At 43.5% G+C, this 22,875-nt stretch overlaps 1 protein-coding gene across 7 annotated transcripts in view; it reads left to right on the plus strand.

Annotated features, from left to right (window-relative positions):
- ACSBG1 (acyl-CoA synthetase bubblegum family member 1) overlaps positions 1 to 22,875 on the plus strand; it is a 79,074-nt gene that overhangs the window by 44,037 nt on the left and 12,162 nt on the right. For 6 of the 7 annotated variants that reach the window (XM_034783369.1, XM_034783368.1, XM_034783371.1 and 3 more), the window contains 8 exons: positions 1,792 to 1,880; positions 3,809 to 3,929; positions 7,162 to 7,242; positions 10,347 to 10,496; positions 13,213 to 13,389; positions 14,264 to 14,445; positions 19,345 to 19,578; positions 22,328 to 22,545. In XM_034783369.1, the coding sequence (XP_034639260.1) occupies positions 1,792 to 1,880; positions 3,809 to 3,929; positions 7,162 to 7,242; positions 10,347 to 10,496; positions 13,213 to 13,389; positions 14,264 to 14,445; positions 19,345 to 19,578; positions 22,328 to 22,545 (1,252 nt within the window). The remainder of the gene's footprint in view (positions 1 to 1,791; positions 1,881 to 3,808; positions 3,930 to 7,161; positions 7,243 to 10,346; positions 10,497 to 13,212; positions 13,390 to 14,263; positions 14,446 to 19,344; positions 19,579 to 22,327; positions 22,546 to 22,875) is intronic. The other variant, XM_034783367.1, reaches the window with a different exon arrangement.

Consider the following 22,875-nt stretch of genomic DNA (forward strand, 5'->3'; position numbering starts at 1 on the left):
TTTTTTGTGAGTGAGTTAAAAAGGTGCCACCCGCTGCGGAGCTTTTACTCACCCGGCAGCACTTTTACTGCCAGGGCAGCGCTCCGGGTCTTCAGCGGCGGGCCCTTCACTAGCTCCGGGTGTCTTCGGCGGCACTGAAGGACCCGCTGCCGAAATGCTGCTGAAGCCCCGCGGAGCAAGTGAAGGTCCCGCCACTGAGGTGCCTCCGAAGACCCGGGTGAGTACAAGCACTGCAGCAGGTGGCGCCTTTTTTTTCTGATCGCTCCCCCTGTTCCCTCCACCTAGCTACACTACGGTGCTCCTGAGAATGGGGACTAGCTCCTGGGGGCTGCAAATTACATAGAGGGTCATAGAGAGGGCTGATTCATGGCCCACCTTGCACAAGCCCACAGAGTGGGCTGGGCATGCAGGGAGAACATCCTTAAGGGATAGAGCAGCATGCATATTTCTCCCTGTTCTCCAGGGAACTTGATGTATAATCCTTCATAGAGCTGACCCAGGGCCATACAGCTTAGGGTGACCAGACGTCCCGATTTTATTGGGACTGTCCCGATATTTCCTTGTTTGTCCCGCATCCCGACCAATGTTAGGTCGGGACACCAGACAAACAAGCAAATGCTCCGGAGCCCGGAAGTGCTCGCGCCCTCCCCCCACGCCCCGACTCCGCCCCCTCCTTCCCCCATTGGCTCCCTCCCCGAATCCCCGCCTCTTCCCCAGGCTCACCATTCCTCCTCCCTCCGGCACTTGTGAAGGGAGGCCCAGGAGACGCAGGGAAAGCGCGGGGCCAGGGTGAGTGAGAGTCCGGCCTGGCCCCAAGTGCAGGCAGGACTCAGTCGGGCGTTAGGGAGAGTAGGGGGGCCCACTCTGGGGTCGCAGCGGGATTGCACCAGCTGGGCAGCACCCCAGACGCGACTGGCCAGGGGCTGGGCGCAACGTGCACGCTGCTGGGTCCCCGCAGCAGGCCGGGGCTCCAGAGCCGCAGCCGCCGAGCTTGGCCATCGGCCGCTTCCTCCCCCCGCGAGAGTGGGAGCTGCAGCAGCGGCTGTTCCCGAGTCCCGCTGCCCGGGGGGGGAGAACAGCCGCCGCCTGGCCCCGCGGGCTGCCCCCCTACTCTCCCTACCGCCCGACTGCCTGCACTCGGCGCCAGGCCAGACTCACACTCACCCTGGCCCCGCACTTCCCCTGCGTCTCCTGGGCCTGCCTCCAGTGCTTGTGGAGGAAGGGGGGCGGGGGGGGTCTTTTTTGCCCTGCCCCCCCCCTGCCACGTTCCCCCCCCTTCTCCCCCCCGCGTCCTGATATTTGACTTGGATGATTTGGTCACCCTAATACAGTTATGCAACACTCCTCATTCGGGGCTATGTACTAAGTCCACAATCTGGCCCCAAGTATAACTAAACAAAACTAATCTGGCAAGATGAAAAGGATTTAGTAAAGATTCTGAGTATGGGATAAGTCTAATATTTGTTGAACTTCAGTTCATGTTGCAAAGCCCTTCTGTTTTTCAGACCTTCTTTGAGGGACTGGGCTGGGCTGGGAATTTGGGTGTGAGGGGTGGGAGAGTCTTATGTTTGCATGAACTTAGGGAGTGTTAATTGCAGACAGTTGTTCCATTTGTATTGTGTATATGGTCTATTAATACATTTTGCACAAATGCCTAGAGCTATGGATGGGTCCATTTTTTAAATGCATAAATAATAAAGAACTCCAAATCTATTTTTGTGTGTGTTCACTATATCTTTCTCTCTAATATGCCTGCATTACATACCTCAGTGTTTGCTCTTTTGTTTTAAGCTTGGTCTTGAACGATTCCACAGCGTAGCAATACTTGGATTTAACTCTCCAGAATGGTTCGTTTCAGCTGTTGGGGCTATTTTTGCTGGGTAAGTTTTGGATTGGTGCTAGGCCTAGTAATGAATGTTTTCCAGTGTAGCATTTGGTTCTGTAGAGTCTGAACATTCCCTCCCGTAGAAAGGGGGAGAAGAGAAACCACATTTCATGCTCCTCATGCACTCCAAATAAACTACCTCTTTTCTCTTTTAGTCACTGCCCACTAAACATATTAGAGCTATTGTCAAGTATCAGAGGGGTAGCCATGTTAGTCTGAATCTGTAAAAAGCAACAGAGGGTCCTGTGGCACCTTTAAGACTAACAGAAGTATTGGAGCATAAACTTTTGTGGGTGAATGCCCACTTTATCAGACCCAGTAAACTATGACCGGTAGTATTGTTTCATTTGCAAATATTACCATCTCATAAGTATGTTCAGTCACATGGTGGGGACCTGTTACTTTCCCTGTATCTAAAGTAAAGCAATCCAAAACCTCACAAAATGAGCCTCTTTGCTAAAGCCCCAACTGCATTAAACACACAATATACTGTATTGTCTCTTATCTCTGTTCCTTGAGCGATATGGACCAAAGCCCACCAATTTCCTGTCAGTGTAGCTGAGCCTGCCCATGAACTGATTCCTGGCCTGATTCCAGTGCAGAATATGACATTGATGAAGTGACAAGCAAAGCACTAACCAGTCGAATTCTGTCTGTTTCAGTGTCTGTCTAATTCCAATAATCAGTTTCTCGATTTGGTCTCTGTGAGGGTGCACCTACACCAGCAAAATTCAAACTGATAATTCACCATCAGTGCAGCTCCGTCAGTGGCAGAAATAGTGGAGGATGTCCTGTAAAGAGGACTTAGGCATTTTTCCACTGCATGGTCTAAGCCTATTCTAGGCAACATGTAGGGTAAAAGTACTGAGTCATATACTACAGCCTCCACTATTATTGCATCTATTATGAATTTCCCTAGCGTAGACAAGGCCTTTGGTGCTTCAGATAGTCACACCACCACATAATGGTGCTGTTTTTCAGACTAAGTGCTTAGATTCATAGATTCTAGGACTGGAAGGGACCTCGAGAGGTCATCGAGTCCATCCCCTGCCCGCATGGCAGGACCAAATACTGTCTAGACCATCCCTGATAGACATTTATCTAACCTACTCTTAAATATCTCCAGAGACGGAGATTCCACAACCTCCCTAGGCAATTTGTTCCAGTGTTTAACCACCCTGACAGTTAGGAACTTTTTCCTAATGTCCAACCTAGACCTCCCTTGCTGCAGTTTAAACCCATTGTTTCTGGTTCTATCCTTAGAGGCTAAGGTGAACAAGTTCTCTCCCTCCTCCTTATGACACCCTTTTGAACTCTTTTCTTGTGTCTGTTACTGTTAGCTGTGCAGATACCTGGGGCAAGCCTGACAGCCACATCTATGCTGCACACTGTGTGTACCCACCCCCCTATGCACTCCACTGGGTTTCATCCAATCTCAAATTCTTCTCCCCTTTTGAACAACTGTAGCAAAGGTGCCGACTCTGGTGGTGCTCTGGGACTGAAGCACCCATAGAAAAAAAATAGTGGGTGCTCAGCACGCACTGGCAGCCTGGTGTATCAGTTCCTTCCCCTCTCCCCCCAGCCCTCCTGTCCCCTGGTGGGTCCCACTGATCAGCTCCTCTTCCTCCTCCTCCAGCACATCCCACCCGCCAGTACCACCTGTTCAGTGGTGTGCAGGAGGTGCTGGGGGAGGGGGAGGAGCAGGGGTGGAGTGGGGGTGGGAAGAAGTGGGGCGGAGGTGAGAGTTTTGGGGAAGGGTGGAGTGGGGGCAGGGCCTGGGGTTGGAAGGGGGTCAAACACTTCTGAGAACTGGGGAAGTTGGCACCTCTGAACTGTAGTATGAAGGGAAAAGTGTATCGTGCTCTGTGTTTTCCTACTTCTCCATCAAGTTCACTTTTTTTTTTTTTTTTTTTTTTTAAACAGGGGAATTGTCACAGGCATCTATACAACCAACTCTCCCGAGGCCTGCCACTACATTGCTTATGACTGCAAAGCCAATATCATTGTGGTAGAAAATCAAAAACAATTGGACAAGATAATGCAGGTGTGGAGGGTTGCTTCTGTAACTTCTGAGGTGTAATTCCACTGCTCATGATGCTGTGAAAGGCCAAATATCAAATATTTTAGCTGTATAATGGTCATTTGGAACGTCTCACAAAACTAGGGACAGAACTAATATTTTTTTGTCCTGAAATCACAGGCCTCTGCCACTTGAGATATTTGAGCTAAAGGATAATCTCCATAGCTATTAAAAAAATACAATGCCTGTGACACACAACTGACCAGTTCTCATTCTATCCAGTAGATAGTGCACTAGCCAGTTTATTACAGTGTTATCTGACAAGCCATTTTCTGATGATGAGCATCATATCTTAATTCTTAGTGGGATATCACAGTCTGCTTCAATGCAAGTGATTAGAATGGCAAAAATTCATTGCAATAACAGTTTTATTATAGGATTAACTAGTGTAATAATGCTGAGTTCTGATTAACAGGGTGACCTTTTATGGGCTGACACATTTCATGTTATTTGGATCTGGATTTCAGGAATCACAGTGGTCACTTCTTACGGAGATAGTATCAGGGGGTAGCTGTGTTAGTCTGTATCTACAAAAACAACAAGGAGTCTGGTGGCACCTTAAAGACTAACAGATTTATTTGGGCATAAGCTTTTGTGGGTAAAAACCTCACTTCTTCAGATGCATCGAGTGAAAGTTACAGATGCAGGCATTATATACTGACACATGGAGAGAAGGGAGTTACTTCGCAAGTGGAGAACCAGTGTTGACAGGGCCAATTCAATCAGGGTGGATGTAGTCCACTCCCAATAATAGATGAGGAGGTGTCAATTCCAGGAGAGTGACTTTTAAAAGTCACTATCATTGAACAAAAAACTTCAGAAACAGACTTCAAAGAGAAACAGCAGAACTAAAATTCATTTGCAAATTTAACACCATTAATCTGGACTTGAATAGGGACTGGGAGTGGCTGGCTCATTACAGAAGCAGCTTTTCCTCTCCTGGAATTGACACCTCCTCATCTATTATTGGGAGTGGACTACATCCACCCTGATTGAATTGGCCCTGTCAACACTGGTTCTACACTTGCGAAGTAACTCCCTGCTCTCCATGTGTCAGTATGTAATGCCTGCATCTGTAACTTTCACTCTATGCATCTGAAGAAGTGAGGTTTTTACCCACGAAAGTTTATGCCCAAATAAATCTGTTAGTCTTTAAGGTGCCACCAGACTCCTTGTTGTTCTTACAGAGAAGTTACTATTTCCCAACACAACTTCACTATCATTGGAGATTTACCTCACTGTAACTGGAATTACAACCTGCACACTGCAGAGCAATTAAACAGACCAGGGCTTTCATTCAATCCCAGTGAATTTACTCCATTTAGACTGAGCCAGCTTCAGTTTCCATTGAACTCTGTGGGAAACCCAATTGGTCTCCAATGAGCAAATGAAATATTGGTTAAAGAAGAGACTATCATACTGGAGGAAACTTTTAAGTTCATCCATTTTATAACAGACATCCAGCCAATTATTCAAGATATTGGTGTTTAGAGATTGAATCTTCCCTCTCCAGAACATCATCTCTTCCTGCTTGTAATGGTAACTATTGAGGCAGGTACGAACTGCAGTCCAATATCATGGTGACTAACATGATATAAACACATGGACAGATTGGGAAGCTCTTTATTTAAAATGAACGTGTCACAATTTTGGCAAAACTCATTGGAGGCTACAAATGGGACCATGCTGCTTCTCCATATGGGGCCTGATCCAGTGACCCAGGAAGACAACGTGATCTTTCCACTGACTTCAGTGGGCTTTGGATTGAGCCCAAGTGAACAACATTAGGTCAGGTGTTTCTTTCGGTGATATGCTTGAGGAGGCTCTTGGGAATGGAGGAGAAGTCCCTGAAGTCCCCTTGCTGAAAATGAAACGTGTGTTGATTGCTCTGCCTCTGATGGAGTTCGCCCCTTTTCTGGATACTCCAAGATACTCCCCTTGGCCAGAGATAACATATCCCTGGGTCTTGTCAAACATACTTCTGATGAGTATGACATCATATGGTTTAAAGGTACTGAAAGGGAGTGTGACCAAAGACAAACAGGGATTTTACATGTACTGCCTCCACCATGGACAGTGTCCAAGTCTCTGGCAGTAAGTTCAGGAGGAAGGTGTGATGTTGCACCCCATAAGGCTTTATGGAAATATGCTTATGACTGTATAGATGACATAACTGGAATATGTTTTATGCTACATAAGCTATGTAACATATCAATGCAAAGGTTATGATCTACTGAATCTATTCATCCTATTTGTATGTATGTGTCATTTTTGTGTTTGAAGTTATGAATATTGGCTGTGTACTTGCTTGATTTCTAAGTAGCCTTAGTAAAGTATTTGGTCAGCTTCTTGAGAAAGGAATGAAGTAGTCTTGGCACATCAGTTGGCAGCCCCAAGGGGGTTTTTGTGATCCAACCCATCACACACTAACCATTGCTATTCACACAGGTACAATTTCACCAGTTCAGCTATCCATGGTTCAGGTCAATAATGTAGGTGCAGCTTTGGCTGGCAATGCACCATGATGCAATTAAATGCTTCTGGCAAGGATAGGCAAAACTACAGCATGGGAAGTGAAAGCAGCAGCACTGGCATCTAGTGGTGAACCGAACATTTTTACAGGCTAAACACACCAGCTAAGTATTCAGATACAATAGCACTCTTTCAATTTTTTCTATTTCTTTGAAATTGCCAAATTGCTGTTATTTTTTAAAATTATATATGTTTATATATAAAATGTTTAAAATGAGGCAGAACATTATAAAAAACTTAACCAAGGCTTGGCTACTTTAGAGACCACCTCTGTTATCTAGGTGATAACCACAGCACATGTAATCCGCTCACATCCCACCCTAAAAGCATCACTCTCACTGGTTGAAATGCAAAGAGGCTGGTGGCAGGTCATTTTAAATTAAGGTCCTCAACTCAGGAGGGACCTTAGCTGGAGCACCTTGGCCCGACATAGCATGAGTATAGTCTCCTCCAGAGCATGCTGCAAGGCTGAGTGTTTCCCCAGGGGCACTGGGATGGACTGGGTCTGAGTAGCTTTAGGGAGGAGTATTATTTGTGGTGGGTTTGAGGGTTTTGTGGATATCAGTCTAATTCAATTTTTGGAATCTTTTGATAGACACTTTTAATTAAATTAGAAACAAGTGAATAATAAATTATATGCTGCTGTTTTTTAAAACCCCAACAGATCTGGAGTCGTCTACCGTGCTTGAAAGCAGTTGTGCTATACAATGACTCTTTGCCAGAGAGACATCCCAATTTATATACGGTATGTGAATTTTAGAGCAGTGTAACAATTCATTCATCTGATGTAGTTCACATTCTTTTCTGTCTGTGGAATGTCTGCCAGAGGATCACAATGTTTTCATATGTGTTTGCTCTTCAAAATACTTCAGTGTCATTTTTTATTAATTTCATTGACTCTGCAGCTTGTTTGATAGTAGATATTCAAAATTAGAGCTGCATTGGTTGACTGGCTTGGTCATGTGTTATTGTTTCAGTTACTAGATCGGATTAACATAATATTTACCAGACTTCTGGTGAGACTATACTTGCAGATCTTTTATTGTTGTTGTTTTGTTAATACATTGTCTGCCCCGCTCTACTGAATTGTGGTCAGTTATGCTGGATCTGGGAACTAGAAAATGCTTGTGCCTTGACAATCCATTGTCAATATTTTGTTGTCCTATGGAACCTCCTATTCTGCTAATCTTTGTATTTGTAGCAAATATTTCTATCCACAAGCAACTGTTGAATACAAGCAACTATTACATATGCAAAGAATAAAACACTTGTTCTAGTGTATTCAGGGTCTTCCTTAGCCCATGCAGTACTTAGACAGCAAGATTAGGGACAAGATTAAGGATCAGACTCACTGTCAGCTATAGGCCCAAAATGTAGGTTTAAAAATAGGGTTTTACAATACCTAATATGTGTAGAAGAATTTTCATTATTTATTTTTTAAATGTCACTGAAGACAATTTTCTAATGTGAACATTGAAATCCGCATTGTGCTTGGAACTGACTGTGAATTAACAATGGAAATCCCCTGCTTAGTTTCATTGCCCGTGCTGAATGAATTGCAAAAAGAATACACAGCATTTAGTAGAGAGTGACTAGTAGACAAATCTCCTAAAGCTTCAGATGTCAAAACGGAAAGTATTTTACTAGTAACAGAAGTGAGGAGAAAATGTTTAACATATTTATGCCAACATTATTCCTTCTCTCTGTATTGATTTTCATAGTATAAAACACTTAACTATACAAAGGCACATAGATATATAGGCACAAAATGCAGTGCAATAATAAGAAAAATTAATTTGCAGTGTAAAGAAGAGCTTATTTAATCATATACATTAGTTATTAAATAACAGTAAACAGTAGAGATTAACTCACACTGAGTTCCAAGTGTCTGAGAACTTTGAAAGAGATAAATGACATGAAGTTTATATTTTCTAATAGTGGAGAACAAAATGTAACTGAAAATGCTACTGATCTAGTGACAGATCTGCCACCTTTCTTCAGTGAGAGGATAATTGTTACATCAGTTGTGATGATAAGAATTGGCAGTTGCCATGTTTGTATTCCATACAGAGACACCCAGAGATCGAATCACCAACGGTAGAGATAGTTGTTTATTAGCTTTGATACAAACCCAGTCACATAAAACACAGGATGATAGGAAAAGGTTTTTGTGTAATATATTGACAGTTGAGATAATTGTACAGTAATGAGCAGTTGCTGCAGCTACGGCAGACTTTACCCTTCAGTCTCTGTGGAATGGAAACACTATCCTAGTGCAGGTGCTGTTCAAGTAAACAAAGCCTAGGCAACAGGCGTACAGAGATTAATGCCTTGTGGGATGAAAGAGAGGAAGGTCAAGAATACAAAGCATGAAGAGTCAAGTTATATAGGAATAAATCCTGACCCTGCACCATTGCCAGTTGCCAGTGGAATTGATACAGTCCACTAAGTGGGGAGGAGCAGGATGTGAGGAAACCATGAAGGGGTCCACATCCTCTATATGCATGAAAGTGTGCTCTGTGGTGGGCTCCTGCATGCTTTTACAGGTGGAGGGTTGGAGGAGGGATGGGGCACGAGTGGTGTGTCAGTGATTAAAAAGGAATCCCAAGACAGACTCTCCCATGGAGGGGCAGTTTCTCTGCCATGAAGAATACTGCAGGTTAAATGCTGAGGTAGTGATCCCAGAGTGCATCCTGAGGGGAAGGATCCATTCTTCTCAACTATGTAAACTCTCCCTTGCCACCGCCACCCTAAAGCCCAGTTGCTGATTACAGGCTTGGTGCAGTGTCCAAGATTTGCCCCTAAGACAGTAGTGGGGAGATTCCTTGCCAGGTATAGAACTGGGGTGCTGCCCTCAGTCACTGCTCATGTACAGCTGTGTAAACATTATATGAATAATCCAGTCTCAATGGGAAAACAACCCTTTTTGGTTCTCTTTCCCACATGCTGTGATTACCCCACTCCATCACCTATTAACATTGAAATAATGGGATCTTAATGTTACATTCAGACCCATATAAATGCATTCTACCTAGACATATCTGATAGTAATCAATAGAACATATTGGCCCAGATTCTCCATTCTGCTAAGGCAATTTTGGGTTGCACAAAGGGACCATATGCTTGCGGCATAAGTTAGACTAGAACCCCTCATGCTCTCCCTTGTTCAGGGACTGGACAGCCCTGATTCAGAGAGCTTCAGCCAGCTTCCTGCATCTGCATCTTCCCTAGGTAGTGGAGAACTAAGGCCATTGTTCACACATTTAAATAATAAGAATATTTGGCTTTTACATAGAGCCTTTCATTCTAGAATCTCAAAGTGCTTTGCATATAGAATAGACAAGAAATAATCTATTGGAAACCCAACAAAATTGAGCAGTTTAGTTGGTGTTTTAATTATAAGCTGTGATACAATTTACTTTAATTATGAATCAAAACCATTTCTAACATGAGGTCTGAATTGCATTTTCAGCCCACGTGACTAGAAAAGTGAATAGGAATGTTATTCCCTAAGTAGTCACCAAAATAATTAATAAAACTTCATTGCCTTTGCACACTCCACTTCTAATAGCTGTATGTTAGTGCTGCTGATTCACAAACTTTTGGGATAACTAATAGAGAAGGGACTGTGTGACATACAGATCAAAACTGTGGTCCTATATTGGGCTTAGACCCCTCAGACAGGCGAAATTCCAATTTACCTGAATGGGAGTTTTGCCTAAGAAAGGTCAGAAGAGCCAGGCCAATCTTAATTTTTCTGTTCTTTTTCCAGACTCTTAAAATGTTGCAATTTCCACACTTGCTATTAGCTGATTCCTTCGATCGTTTTTTCCCCATTTCATTTTGTAGATGGAAGAATTTATGGAGTTGGGAAATGAGATACCAGATGCTACACTCAATGACATTATTAGCTCTCAAAAGCCAAATCAAAGTTGTGTGCTAGTGTACACTTCTGGAACAACCGGGAAGCCAAAAGGAGCCATGCTGAGTCATGACAATGTATGTACTCTAGACACAGCTTTATGATAAAGATTCTTAAAGCAGGAGGGTGTTTATTTCTGTGCTTTAGAAAGAAATGGGATCATGGTGGAGTCTACCAACAATGGTGGCATTCTGTTTTAAGGACGGAATAGCAAAAGAAACTATATCCAAACTATATATTTCTGAAAAACTACAAGCTCTTCTCATAGCTGAATTTATAAATGACATTTTTTGGTTTATGCAGTTGATTGTGTGATAAAATGCTATTACCACAAATATCTTCAAATGACCCTCAAGATCATCTTCAAAAGAATCATACACCTTAGCTAGCCAATGTCACAGCAGCCTGATATTAGAAGCTTTTGCAAGGTTTTATTAAACTTGGCCCTTTATCTGTCACATTATTACCTTTCCAAATTACATTTGTTTTAGTTCCTCCTAATTTAGTAAAGAATAGCAAAAGTTTTGTATATTCTACAGCCCTCTTATTCACAAAATCTGTGTCTATGTTGCTGCAAACTGCCAACTCTCTAGTGCCAAAGAGAGGCAAAAAGTCAAGTGCAAAAAGGACTTTACACAAAAGTCTGCGCACCAAGGGCTAGAATGTGGTTGGCCCTTACATGGCTATGCAGTGTGGGAAAGGGTTAAGGAACTTGCATGAACACTTGTGTAGCCCATAAAAGGGCTGGCTGGAATTGCAACTTCTGCTCTTGATGGAGCACAGGAACTGATACTGAGAGCAGTTCACCCTAAAGTAGGGAGTAGGCAGAGCAATATCTGGAAGTAGGAGGGGGATACACTGGACATGATGGACCAAAGCTCTGATCTGACATGGCAAATCCTGTGTTCTTCTGCCTCAAAGGAATCTGGTATAGTTTCTATTTTGCTGTCAAACTATTTCTGGCTACTGTGCACAAGCAGGCTATTTTTATGCTGATCAACACAGTGGAAAACATCCTTTGCCTGTAACTGTGCTGCTGCCTTCTTTAGTCAAAAGAAATTTCTCTCTGCCCTTATTCTAAACCTGTGCTGGGTCAGACCTTCATCCCCTTCATCCCCACCCTGATCTGACGTGTGAACATAATTGTGTGTTGAGGGATTTTTGGATGCTAAGCAGATAATGCAGCTACATATCTAGAAAATATCTTGTCAAGCCTCTTTGTACTCTTTTTCCACAAGCACTTGCCCAGTATTGCCTTCTGCATCTAGGGCAGTCTCCCTGAACCTATACACCATGGCTAGTAATCCTAATGATAAATACCATTGGTGATACTGAATGACTTTGTGTAGGTAAATTACCCTTTCTGTCATGCGAACTCACTGTTCTATAGTATTTATTGCTGTTTTGTTTCAAATTGCATCCTAGAAATGCTTTTCTGATGAAAGGTGACAGACTGACCTTCCTGGATACTGGAGTCCTCTTTACCCATAGCAGGGCAACACATAGGCGCCAACTTTTCAAAGTATTAGGGCATGTTGGACCCCTAGCTCTGCCCCAGGCCCTATCCCCACTCCACCCCTTCCCACAAGGCCCCACCCCATCCTGCCTCTTCCCACCCCTGCTCCACCCCTGCCTCTTCCCGCCTACTTCTGCCCCCTCCCTTGAGCGTGCCGCATCCTCGCTCCTCCCCCCCAGCCTCCTGCACGCTGCAAAACAGCTGATTGCGTTAGGTGGGAGGTGTAGAGAGGGGGTGGGAGGCGCTGATCCGTGGGGCCTGCCAGTGGGCGGGAGGCGCTGGAGGGATTGGGGGAAGCTGATGGGGGGCTGCCGGTGGGTGTTCAGCAGCCACCATTTTTCCCCGTGGGTGCTCCAGCCCTGGGGAAACTGGAGAAAGTTCAGAAGAGAATAACAAAAATGATTAAAGGTCTAGAAAACCTGACCTACGAGGAGAGATTGAAAAAATTGGGTTTGTTTAGTTTGGAAAAGAGAAGACAGAGGGGAGACATAACAGTCTTCAAGTACATAAAAGATTGTTATAAAGAGAAGGGTGATAAATTGTTCTTAACCACTGAGGACAGGACAAAAAGTAATGTGCTTAAATTGCAGCAAGGGAGATTTAGATTAAATATTAAGAAAAACTTCCTAATCATCAGGATAGTTAAGCACAAGAACAAATTACCTATGGAGGTTGTAGAATCTCTGTCATTGGAGGCTTTTAAAAACAGGTTAGACAGACACCTGTCAGGGATGGTCTAGTTAATATTTAGTCCTGCCTCAGTGCAGGGGACTGGACTATATGACCTATAAAGATCCCTTCCAGTCCTATATTTCTATGATTCTATGAAGGTGTAGTTGGGTTCCCTTGTCTGTTCAGTCCATGGGCCCTCTGGTGAGGTTAATCGTATCAGCAATACCAATTGTTTATGTAAGGCAGGAATTGTAGTGCGCACAGTGCAGCAGGGGGAAAAACAGACTTCCACCATTTCATTATATTCCTTGTAGTTCATTTGCTCTAAATAGGCCTTATAGATGAGTGACAATCTGCATGTTATTAAAGGTAGTGATATATCTAAACAGATGACATGCATCTGACGAAGTGAGTATTCACCCATGAAAGCTTATACTCCAAAATGTCTGTTAGTCTATAAGGTGCCACAGGACTCTTTGTCGCTTCTAATACATGTGTATTATACAGACAGATTCAGAGTTTATTAATATAACAGGACTGGCTGCTTAAATTGTATTAAAATAAAACAAAAATAATATTTAACATCTTGTTATTTATGTGAACAGATAACCTGGACAGCAGCACATGCCAGCAGAGCAGGGGATATGCAACCAGCAGAAATCCAACAGGAGATTATAGTCAGTTACCTCCCGCTCAGCCACATAGCTGCTCAGATATATGACCTCTGGACTGGAATCAAGTGGGGAGAGCAAATTTACTTTGCTGAGCCAGATGCTTTAAAGGTACCTGTAGTACTTTACGTTTAAGTTAATTTTTTCACCAGCAGAAGCACTAAGTAGAGCATTTGGTTTTAAGGAGCTGCAGAAGATAATTGCAAGTTTTGTGTAACCATTCTGGAAAAATGAATTCATTGGGAGATGTAGGCCAATACTCCAGTGCCTTAAGGCCTCATTTTACCCTAACCCGGAGCCATGACTAGAACTCTGGTCCATCAGCTCCAAAATCACAGGCCTCTATCACTTTATAATATAATATATGGAGATATACTTATCTCATAGAGCTGGAAGGGACCCTGAAAGGTCATTGAGTCCAGCCCCCTGCCTTCACTAGCAGGACCGAGTACTGATTTTGCCCCAGATCCCTAGGTGGCCCCCTCAAGGATGGAATTCACAACCCTGGGTTAGGCAGGCTAATGCTCAAACCACTGAGCTACCGCTATCCCTTCCCCGCCTCCTTTAGCTAAAGAAGAGTTCCTGTAACTGATAATAATAGTGGGTCTCTCACCATCTCTGTACACAGTTAGTTCATTACATTATAAAATGAAAAAATAATATGGCCAGAACCTGAGCCCTTTTTAAGGCAGCAGCTTGAGGATTCCCCTGGCACAGGAGGGAGTGTAAGCGGTGTTTCAGGTAGGCAGGATCAGGGGGGACAGAAAGCAGGAGTAAAGCCAACTGTGTGCACCCCCACACACACACCCAGCACACACATAGTTGTGTCAAGCATTGGTCTAGCTCACCTGGGGATCTAGCTGAAATAGGCTCTGACTTCAATGATATTATACGTATAAGTGCTGCAAGACTTAGTCCATTAGGAAGAAAAAAACCTCCATAACACTAATCCTGACCTTTGCACTATATTCTCTTATTTTAACAGGGCAGCTTGGTCAATACACTGAAAGAAGCACAGCCAACATCTCATATGGGAGTTCCACGAGTATGGGAGAAAATCATGGAGAAATTAAAGGACACGTCTGCTCAGTCAGGATTTATGAAAAAGAAAGTGTTATCATGGGCCATGTCCATTAGCTTAGAGAGGAACCTAAGCTGCTCAGAAAGGTATAATTACAGTAACTCCTCACTTAACGTTGTAGTTATGTTCCTGAAAAATGTGACTTTAAGTGAAACGATGTTAAGCGAATCCAATTTCCTCATAAGAATTAATGTAAATGGGGGGTTAGGTTCCAGGGAAAAATTTTTTACCACACACACACACACACTCACACTCACTGTAAGTTTTAAACAAACAATTTAATACTGGTACACAGTGATGATGATTGTGAAGCTTGGTTGAGGTGGAGGAGTCAGAAGGTGGGATATTTCCCTTACTGCTAAATGATGAACTAGCAATTGGCTGAGCCCTCAAGGGTTAACTCTCTCTCTACACAAGGCAGCAGGAATGGAGGGAGATATGCGCATTTCCCTTAAGTACACTGCCTTGTTAATTAGATCAGCTTGCTGAGACACAGCTGCTGCAAGCTCCCTCTGTCCTGAGTCCTGGTGTGTCCCCCCTGCTCTATGGAAGATGGGGTAAGTGGGGTGCAGGAGCAGGGGGGAGGGGGACACTCTGACATTAACCCCCCTCTTCCTCCCCTCCCTCCCCCGCACAGTAAGCAGGAGTCTCTGGGAGCAGCTCCAAGGCAGAGGGCAGGAACAGCACATGGCAGTGGCGGGAGGGACACAGCTGAATTACAGGCAGCTGCTGCACAGGGAACTTAGGGGAGCGGGGAGCTGATAGGGGGAGCTGGTGGGGGGCTGCCAGTCCACCCTGATTCCAAGCCCCCACCCGTGGCAGGCAATCATCAAGTGATTCATCGCCTGTCATCCACTCCCAGCTTCTGGCAAACAAAGGCTAGGGACACCCAGAGCTTAGTGTTGCATCCCTGACCACTTTGGCCAATGACCATTGATGGACTTATCCTCCATGAACTTATCTAATTTTTTTTTAACTGCATTATAGTTTTGGCCTTCAAAACATCACCTGGCAATGAGTTTTATGACCTTGGAAAATCAGAGAAAAATGCATTGATACACTGGGAATGGATGCCAAAGCCTGAAACGTGCAACAAAGGTGGAGAAAATCTCCAGTGGAAAACTATAGTAAAGCCCAGAGCAGAACCTTGGATGCAAGACATGGGATAGTTTGTGCCAGACACAAAACTTATCTTTAAAATTCCAGTCAAAACTAGATACCCCAGCAGACACTGAATCCAAGATCAGTTTTACGAGATGCTATTGAGCATCTTTTCTCCCCAAAGAAATTTTGTACCAAAATATAAAACTACAGTGCTGAATGCAAATTACCAAGCAAAATATCTATGCTAGTGAGAACAGAAAGGCAACCCCCCTAAAATCAATGGGGCTACTCAGGGATAATTGAAGGCAGATAAGGGGCATAGCTAAAGTAGTATTTGTTACTACAGTAACTCCTCACTTAAAGTCATCCCAGTTAACGTTGTTTCCTTGTTACGTTGCTGATCAATTAGGGAACATGCTCATTTAAAGTTGTGTAATGCTCCCTTCTAATATTTGGTAGCCACCTGCTTTGTCTACTGCTTGCGTCCAGGATTTCCAGTTTTATGGATCTTGGGTAGCAAATAGAATACCCCTGGTCGGGGTTCTAGGCATGTGTCTGTACAGATTTGTTCCTGTGCTTTGTCAGGGAGTTTTTTTAGCAGATGGTGTAGTTTCTTTAGGTAATCCTCAGTGGGATCAGAGGATAATGGCCTGTAGAATGTGGTGTTAGAGAGCTGTCTAGCAGCCTCTTGGTCATATTCCAATTTATTCATGATGATCATAGAATCATAGAATATCAGGGTTGGAAGGGACCTCAAGAGGTCAGCTAGTCCAACCCCCTGCTCAAAGCAGGACCAACCCCAATTAAATTATCCCAGCCAGGGCTTTGTCAAGCCGGGCCTTAAAAACCTTTAAGGATGGAGAGTCCACCACCTCCCTAGGTAACCTATTCCAGTGCTTCACCACCCTCTTTGTGAAATAGTTTTCCTAATATGCAACCTAGACCTCCCCCACTGCAACTTGAGACCACTGGTCCTTGTTCTGTCATCTGCCACCACTGAAAATAGCCAAGCTCCAACCTCTTTGGAACCCCCCTTCAGGTAGTTGAAGGTTGCTATCAAATCCCCCATCACTGTTCTCTTCTGAAGACTAAATGAGCCCAGTTCCCTCAGCCTCTCCTCATAAGTCATGTGCCCCAGCGACCTAATCATTTTCGTTGCCCTCCGCTGGACTCTCTCCAATTTATCCACATCCTTTCTGTAGTAGGGGGCCCAGAACTGGATGCAATACTCCAGATGTGGCCTCACCAGTGTTGAATAGAGGGGAATAATCACTTATCTCGATCTGCTGGCAATGCTCCTACTAATGCAGCCCAATATGCCGTTAGCCTTCTTGGCAACAAGTGCACACTGTTGACTCATATCCAGCTTCTCGTCCACTGTAATCCCCAGGTCCTTTTCTGCAGAACTGCTGCTTAGCTAGTCGGTCCCCAGCCTGTAGCAGTGCATGGGATTCTTCCGTCCTAAGTGCAGGACTCTGCACTTGTCCTTGTTGAATCTCATCAGATTTCTTTTGGCCCAATCCTCCAATTTGTCTTGGTCACTCTGGACCCTATCCCTACCCTCCAGCTTATCTACCTCTCCCCACAGCTTAGTGTCAGCTGCAAACTTGTTGAGGGTGCAATCCATCCCATCATCCAGATCATTTATGAAGATGTTGAACAAAACCGGCCCCAGGACAGACCACTGGGGCACTCCACTTGATACTGGCTGCCAACTAGACTTCGAGCCGTTGATCACTACCCGTTAAACCTGACAATCTAGCCAGCTTTCTATCCACCTTGTAGTCCATTAATCTAATCCATACTTTTTTAACTTGCTGGCATGAATACTGTGGGAGACCTTATCAAAAGCTTTGCTAAAGTCAAGATATATCACATCCACCGCTTTCCCCATATCCACAGAGCCAGTTATCTCATCATAGAAGGCAATTAGGTTGGTCAGGCATGACTTGGCCTTGGTGAATCCATGTTGACTCTACCTGATCACCTTCCTCTCCTCTAGGTGGTTCAAAATGGATTCCTTGAGGACTTGCTCCATGATTTTTCCAGGGACTGAGGTGAGGCTGACCAGTCTGTAGAGTCCCAGATTCTCCTTTTTCCTTTTTTTAAAGATGGGCACTATATTTGCCTTTTTCCAATTGTCTGGTGATCACCACAAGTTTTCAAAGATAATGGCCAATGGCTCTGCAATGACATCAGCCAACTTCCTCAGCACCATCGGATGCATTAGATCCGGCCCCATGGACTTGTGCATGTCCAGCTTTTCTAAATAGTCCTTAACCTGTTCTTTCACCACTGAGGGTTGCTCACCTCCTCCCCATACTGTGCTGCCCAGTGCAGCAGTGTGGGCACTGACCTTGTCTGTGAAACTGAAGCAAAAAAAGCATTGAGTACTTCAGCTTTCTCCACACCATCTGTCATTAGTTTGCCTCTCCCATTCAGTAAGGGTCCCACACTTCCCCCGACCTTATAGTAATATATGGAGATATACACCTATCTTCTAGATCTGGGAGGGACCCTGAAAGATCATGGAGTCTAACCCGCTGCCTTCACTAGCAGGACCAAGTACTGATTTTGCCCCAGAGCCCCCCCTCAAGGATTGAACTCACAACCCTGGATTTAGCAGGCTAATGCTCAAACCATTGAGCTATCTCTCCCCCCTTTATTGCTAACATACTTGTAGAAACCCTTCTTGTTACCCTTCATATCCCTTGCTAGCTGCAACTTCAATTATGTTTTGGCCTTCCTGATTACACCCCTGCATGCTCTTGCAATATTTTTATACTCCTCCCTAGTCATCTGTCCAAATTTCCACTTCTTGTAAACTTCCTTTTTGTGTTTAAGCTCTTTGAAGATTTCTCTGTTAAGCCAAGCTGGTTGCTTGCCATATCTGCTATTCTTTCTGCACACCGGGATAGTTTGTTCCTGCACCCTCAATAAGGCTTCTTTAAAATATAGCCAGCTCTCCTGGACTCCTTTCCCCCTTATATTAGCCTCCCAGCGGATCCTGCCCATCAGTTCCCTCAGGGAGTCTGCTTTTGGCATAGGTCTGACCCAATATGGCTGTTCCTAGGTCCTCATGTTATCTACAGAGCCCTGAGGATTAATCACTCCACTCCCCCTCCAAAAAGAAACAGTTTTATAGAGGCCTGAGGCGTGATAGCACTTGATTATGAATTTATGTACAGCAGAGGAGAAGATCCTATAGGATAGGTCTACACAGCAAAGAAAACCTTGCAGCTGGCCCATGCCAGCCAACTCAGGCTCACGGGGCTCAGCTGTGGGACTGTTTCATTACTGTGTAGATTTCGGGGCTCAGGCTAGGGCCCGGGCTCTAGGACACTATGGGGTGGGAAGGTCCCAGAGCTCAGGCTCCTGCTGGAGTCTACACAGCAATGAAACAGCCCCTCAGCCAGAGCCCCATGAGCCCGAGTTGGCTGGCACGGGCCAGCTGCAGGTTTTGCTTTGCCGTGTACACATACCCATAAAACATTGCATGTCTGTACTGATTTACTTGTCTGATTTTTCAGTTTCCCAGATAGGTTTCTCAAATTGCCCAGACAATGAGGCTCTTGTTATCTTAATTATCATAGATTTTGGTGGAACTAGCACATATTTAAGTGATAAAGAATCAAGAAATAGTGATCTCCACAATGCATTTCACCAATCCTTCATGAACCTGCAAAATTAGAACATCCGTGGTATTTGGAGTTAGTATTCAGGGAAGGACATCCTGTAAATGATACAAATGGGAAATAATGTGCCTAGACATCCAAAACCAAATGATGAACGTGTAATTGAAACACAAAGTTGGTTTGTTTTGGAAATTATTTACATTTCCTCTGGATTCCCCTGTCTTTCTCTGTGTGTTTTCCACTCAGCAGTGACTTGAAGCCCTTTCGAACAAGATTAGCAGACTACTTAGTACTTGCAAAAATCCGCAGTGCTCTGGGATTTTCCCACTGTCAGAAGCATTTCTCTGGTGCTGCTCCTCTCACTACAGAAACTCTGGATTTCTTCTTGAGTCTGAACATCCCCTTGTACCAGGCGTATGGGATGAGCGAGACCACAGGCCCGCACTGCATGTCTGGGCCATATGTTTACAGACGTCACAGGTAATTTTACAGAACCTTTTACAAGCAGAAATGAAACAATCCTGCCAACATGAGAATGCCCATGATGCCTCCTGTTCCCACTGTTTTTCTTTCCCACTCCCTCTTTCACCTCCTTGTTTTTATGTCAGTTTCTGGGTAATTAAGTCATGGTATAGAATTACACAATATTAAGTGAATTTGCCAAGTCTTTGTCTTCACTTTTAGAGTCAAAATCTGTGTATTTCAGTGTAAATAAATACACAGTAAAAACAACATCCTATGAAACACTCTTTATAAGGCTAGTAAATGTCCTTCTTGCTTAAACCAGGCCTCTTGATTCTTCCTCAGCATTCAGCTTTGTTGAGTTCTTTGTAAAAACCAGACTGCTGTGTGCACCCAGACTATGAGATGACCTGTCTGTAATAACTTTGCAAAGAAACTATTGATTTTATCTAGCTTTCATATAAATATTAATATGTAAACCTTGTTTAAAGCAGCAACACCAGGCATTCTGCAGAAACCCTGCATTAATGCAGATTTGACTCATTCTGTTACATGTATGATTATTATTGCTGTAATTTTAACTGTTGAGACCCAATAACACATCTGTGAAGTTAACATAGTCCCATTATTAAAAGGCTAACACATGGTTTGCTGTACTAGCTTTACAAAAGTTTGATAGGTGGTACTCGTCCTTCACCCCAAACCCTTGCCCAACCTTTGAGGCACCTGAGTAGAATGATTGTATAGGGGCTGCAGGCCCAGGACGTGAGCAGACCAGCCCTGAATATGTTGATACAGAAAAGAGTGTTGGGCTGGACAGTGGAAGAAGCTACTGGGTCTTTCTTCCCAGGTTCAGTTGGCCAGGAACCTTATATAGGCAGAGAAAAGGGTGAGACTGCCCTGGATCAGGGTGCGTTTTTCCCTCCACTTCCTGAACAGGGCAGCTACGCAAAGCCTGATTGATCAGATTTCACGCGAGATTATGGAATTCATTCCTGTGTCATTTATGCTGCTGAGTGATTTAGTGAACTAGGTGCCTTCCTAGAACCTTATTTTTCCAACCAATTATCCTAAATGTAAATGAAAGATTAGAATGAATGTGGAGTGACTCTCCAAGAGTTCTTTTCTCTTATAACCAGTATTATAAACAATAAGAAATTATTTTCAAAAGTATGAAATTACCTTGACTGTGTGTTTTTTGTACTTTTTAATCTGCAACAATTTTCTCCTTCTGTCAATTCTCCAATTCTCTCCCCTTTCCTGTCATGTTTTCTTTTCATCCAGGCGATGGCATTAATATTCTAGCACTACAAATGCCGTGATTTCACAAAGGATGCTGTGATTTTTAGAGGGTTTGGTCCAGCTCTAGTATACAGCAGTGTTGAGCAAGTTGTGGAAAAGGACATTGATGCAATAGTGGTAGAATGAAGAATCAGTTGTGCTCTGAAAAAAATCTAGTATAAATGTTCCAAGATGCCAATACTCTGGATATTCTGTCTGATATGATGTTCACTAGCATACAAATATCAGACTTCAGGAAAGTTTCAGTCCAAATGCAGCACTGCAATACATTTTTGTTGCCTCTTTGGGGCCCAAGAGAAATTGAGTGTACAGTGAATACAGAATCAGGCTTTTGATATACAAATTACTAGCAGATATCAGATCCCAAAGCAGATATGTTCTTTAGCATCTGTCAAGAAGAGATGAGTGCAGTCAAGTTGTGTGAAACAATGTAGTACATCAGCAAATTCTGAAAAAAATCTGCAGCTGATAGTCTGCATTCTTAATTATTTATATCTCTGGCTAATGTATATCCACACAACTATCAAGTACTCTGTAGTTTCTCCAGACTATTAATTCTCACCCTCCTACTGATTAATTTAAAGAGGCACAATTCCAACATTGAGACTGTTAACTGCTTCATTGCCTCCCACATCTACTTAGGTGGCAAAAGCCCTTATTGCACTGGACCCAGCTGCTAAAACTTCTAGTTTCACCCTTGTCAATTTCTACCACATATTTATGCATTTTTACTACAAAAGTCTGCAACAAATTGAAAACAGAAAATTGGGAAAAGACAGAATGAATTGAATATCAAATATATATGTAATTCAGTAAAATGCTCTATTTTTAATGTATGAAAAGCTGCTATAGTATTTCCAGGTTGCTTTACTGTAAAATTTAGATTCACTTTGATACGGTGTCCATTGAGCCTTGAACTTGAGAGGCGGTGTTGTCTAGTGGATATAGTGCTGGACTGAGACTTGGGAGATTTGGTTCTCTTTGTTCTTTCCTTTACTTCCCATCTTCAAGGCTCTGTGTTCCAGCTCAAGACAGTCTTCATGCCAGAAGCTGAGCATGTTGCTTCCACCACACTTTGGCCCAGGGCATCAGTCAAACTCAGTCTCTTGCATGCTGTGCAGAGCACAACTATTAAACCGAAGGGCTGGCCTACTTAAGAGGGAATAATGTGCAAATGTGAAATTTCAAGCAGAGAAGTGTTTTAATGCTCCAGAAGAAACAAAAAGTCCACTTAAATAGCAACACAGGGCAAAATCCTCAGCTGGTATAAATGTGCAGAACTCCACTTACACTGCTGCTTTACATCAGCTGAGATTCTGGCCCGTAACTTTCTAACAATGATGGGAATGTGTTTGTTTATACCTTCTCAAGGTCTTTGAGATGAGATATTGTAAAGGTTCGCTCTATATTTTATCTGGCTTTTCTAGCATTCCATATGAATCTTTTCCTTCTTGTTCCCTTGTAGCTGTGGCAAAGCAGTGCCTGGCTGCAAAGTGAAACTGGTGAATGAGGATGCAGACGGCAATGGAGAAATTTGTTTCTGGGGAAGAACTGTTTTCATGGGTTATTTAAATATGGAGGATAAAACAAAAGAAGCCATTGATGATGATGGGTGGTTGCATTCTGGAGACATAGGAAGACTAGACAAGGATGGCTTCCTCTATGTTACTGGAAGAATTAAAGGTAAAAAGCAGTCTCCTCCCAACATTTTAAAGTAACTATTCAGTGTTGTTCAGTCATATAACAGATAAGCACATAGGAATGTCTTATTGGATCAGGCTTGTGGTCCACCTGGTTGAGTGTCTCCAACTCCAGCGCCAAGTGCTTCAGAGGAAACCTCACAATAAGTAGATGTGAGAGAATCTGCTCCCAGGAAGGTCTCATCCTTCGAGATTGGCTTAAGCATTGCAACATGAGATTTCATCTCCCTTCCAATATTCATTTTATTAGCATTAACAATAATTCTGGATATTTTTTTATCCATGTAAATGTTCAATCCCGATTTGAATCTTG

The sequence above is a fragment of the Trachemys scripta genome, chromosome 10, assembly GCF_013100865.1.
Source record: "Trachemys scripta elegans isolate TJP31775 chromosome 10, CAS_Tse_1.0, whole genome shotgun sequence".
NCBI classification, from domain to species: domain Eukaryota; kingdom Metazoa; phylum Chordata; order Testudines; family Emydidae; genus Trachemys; species Trachemys scripta.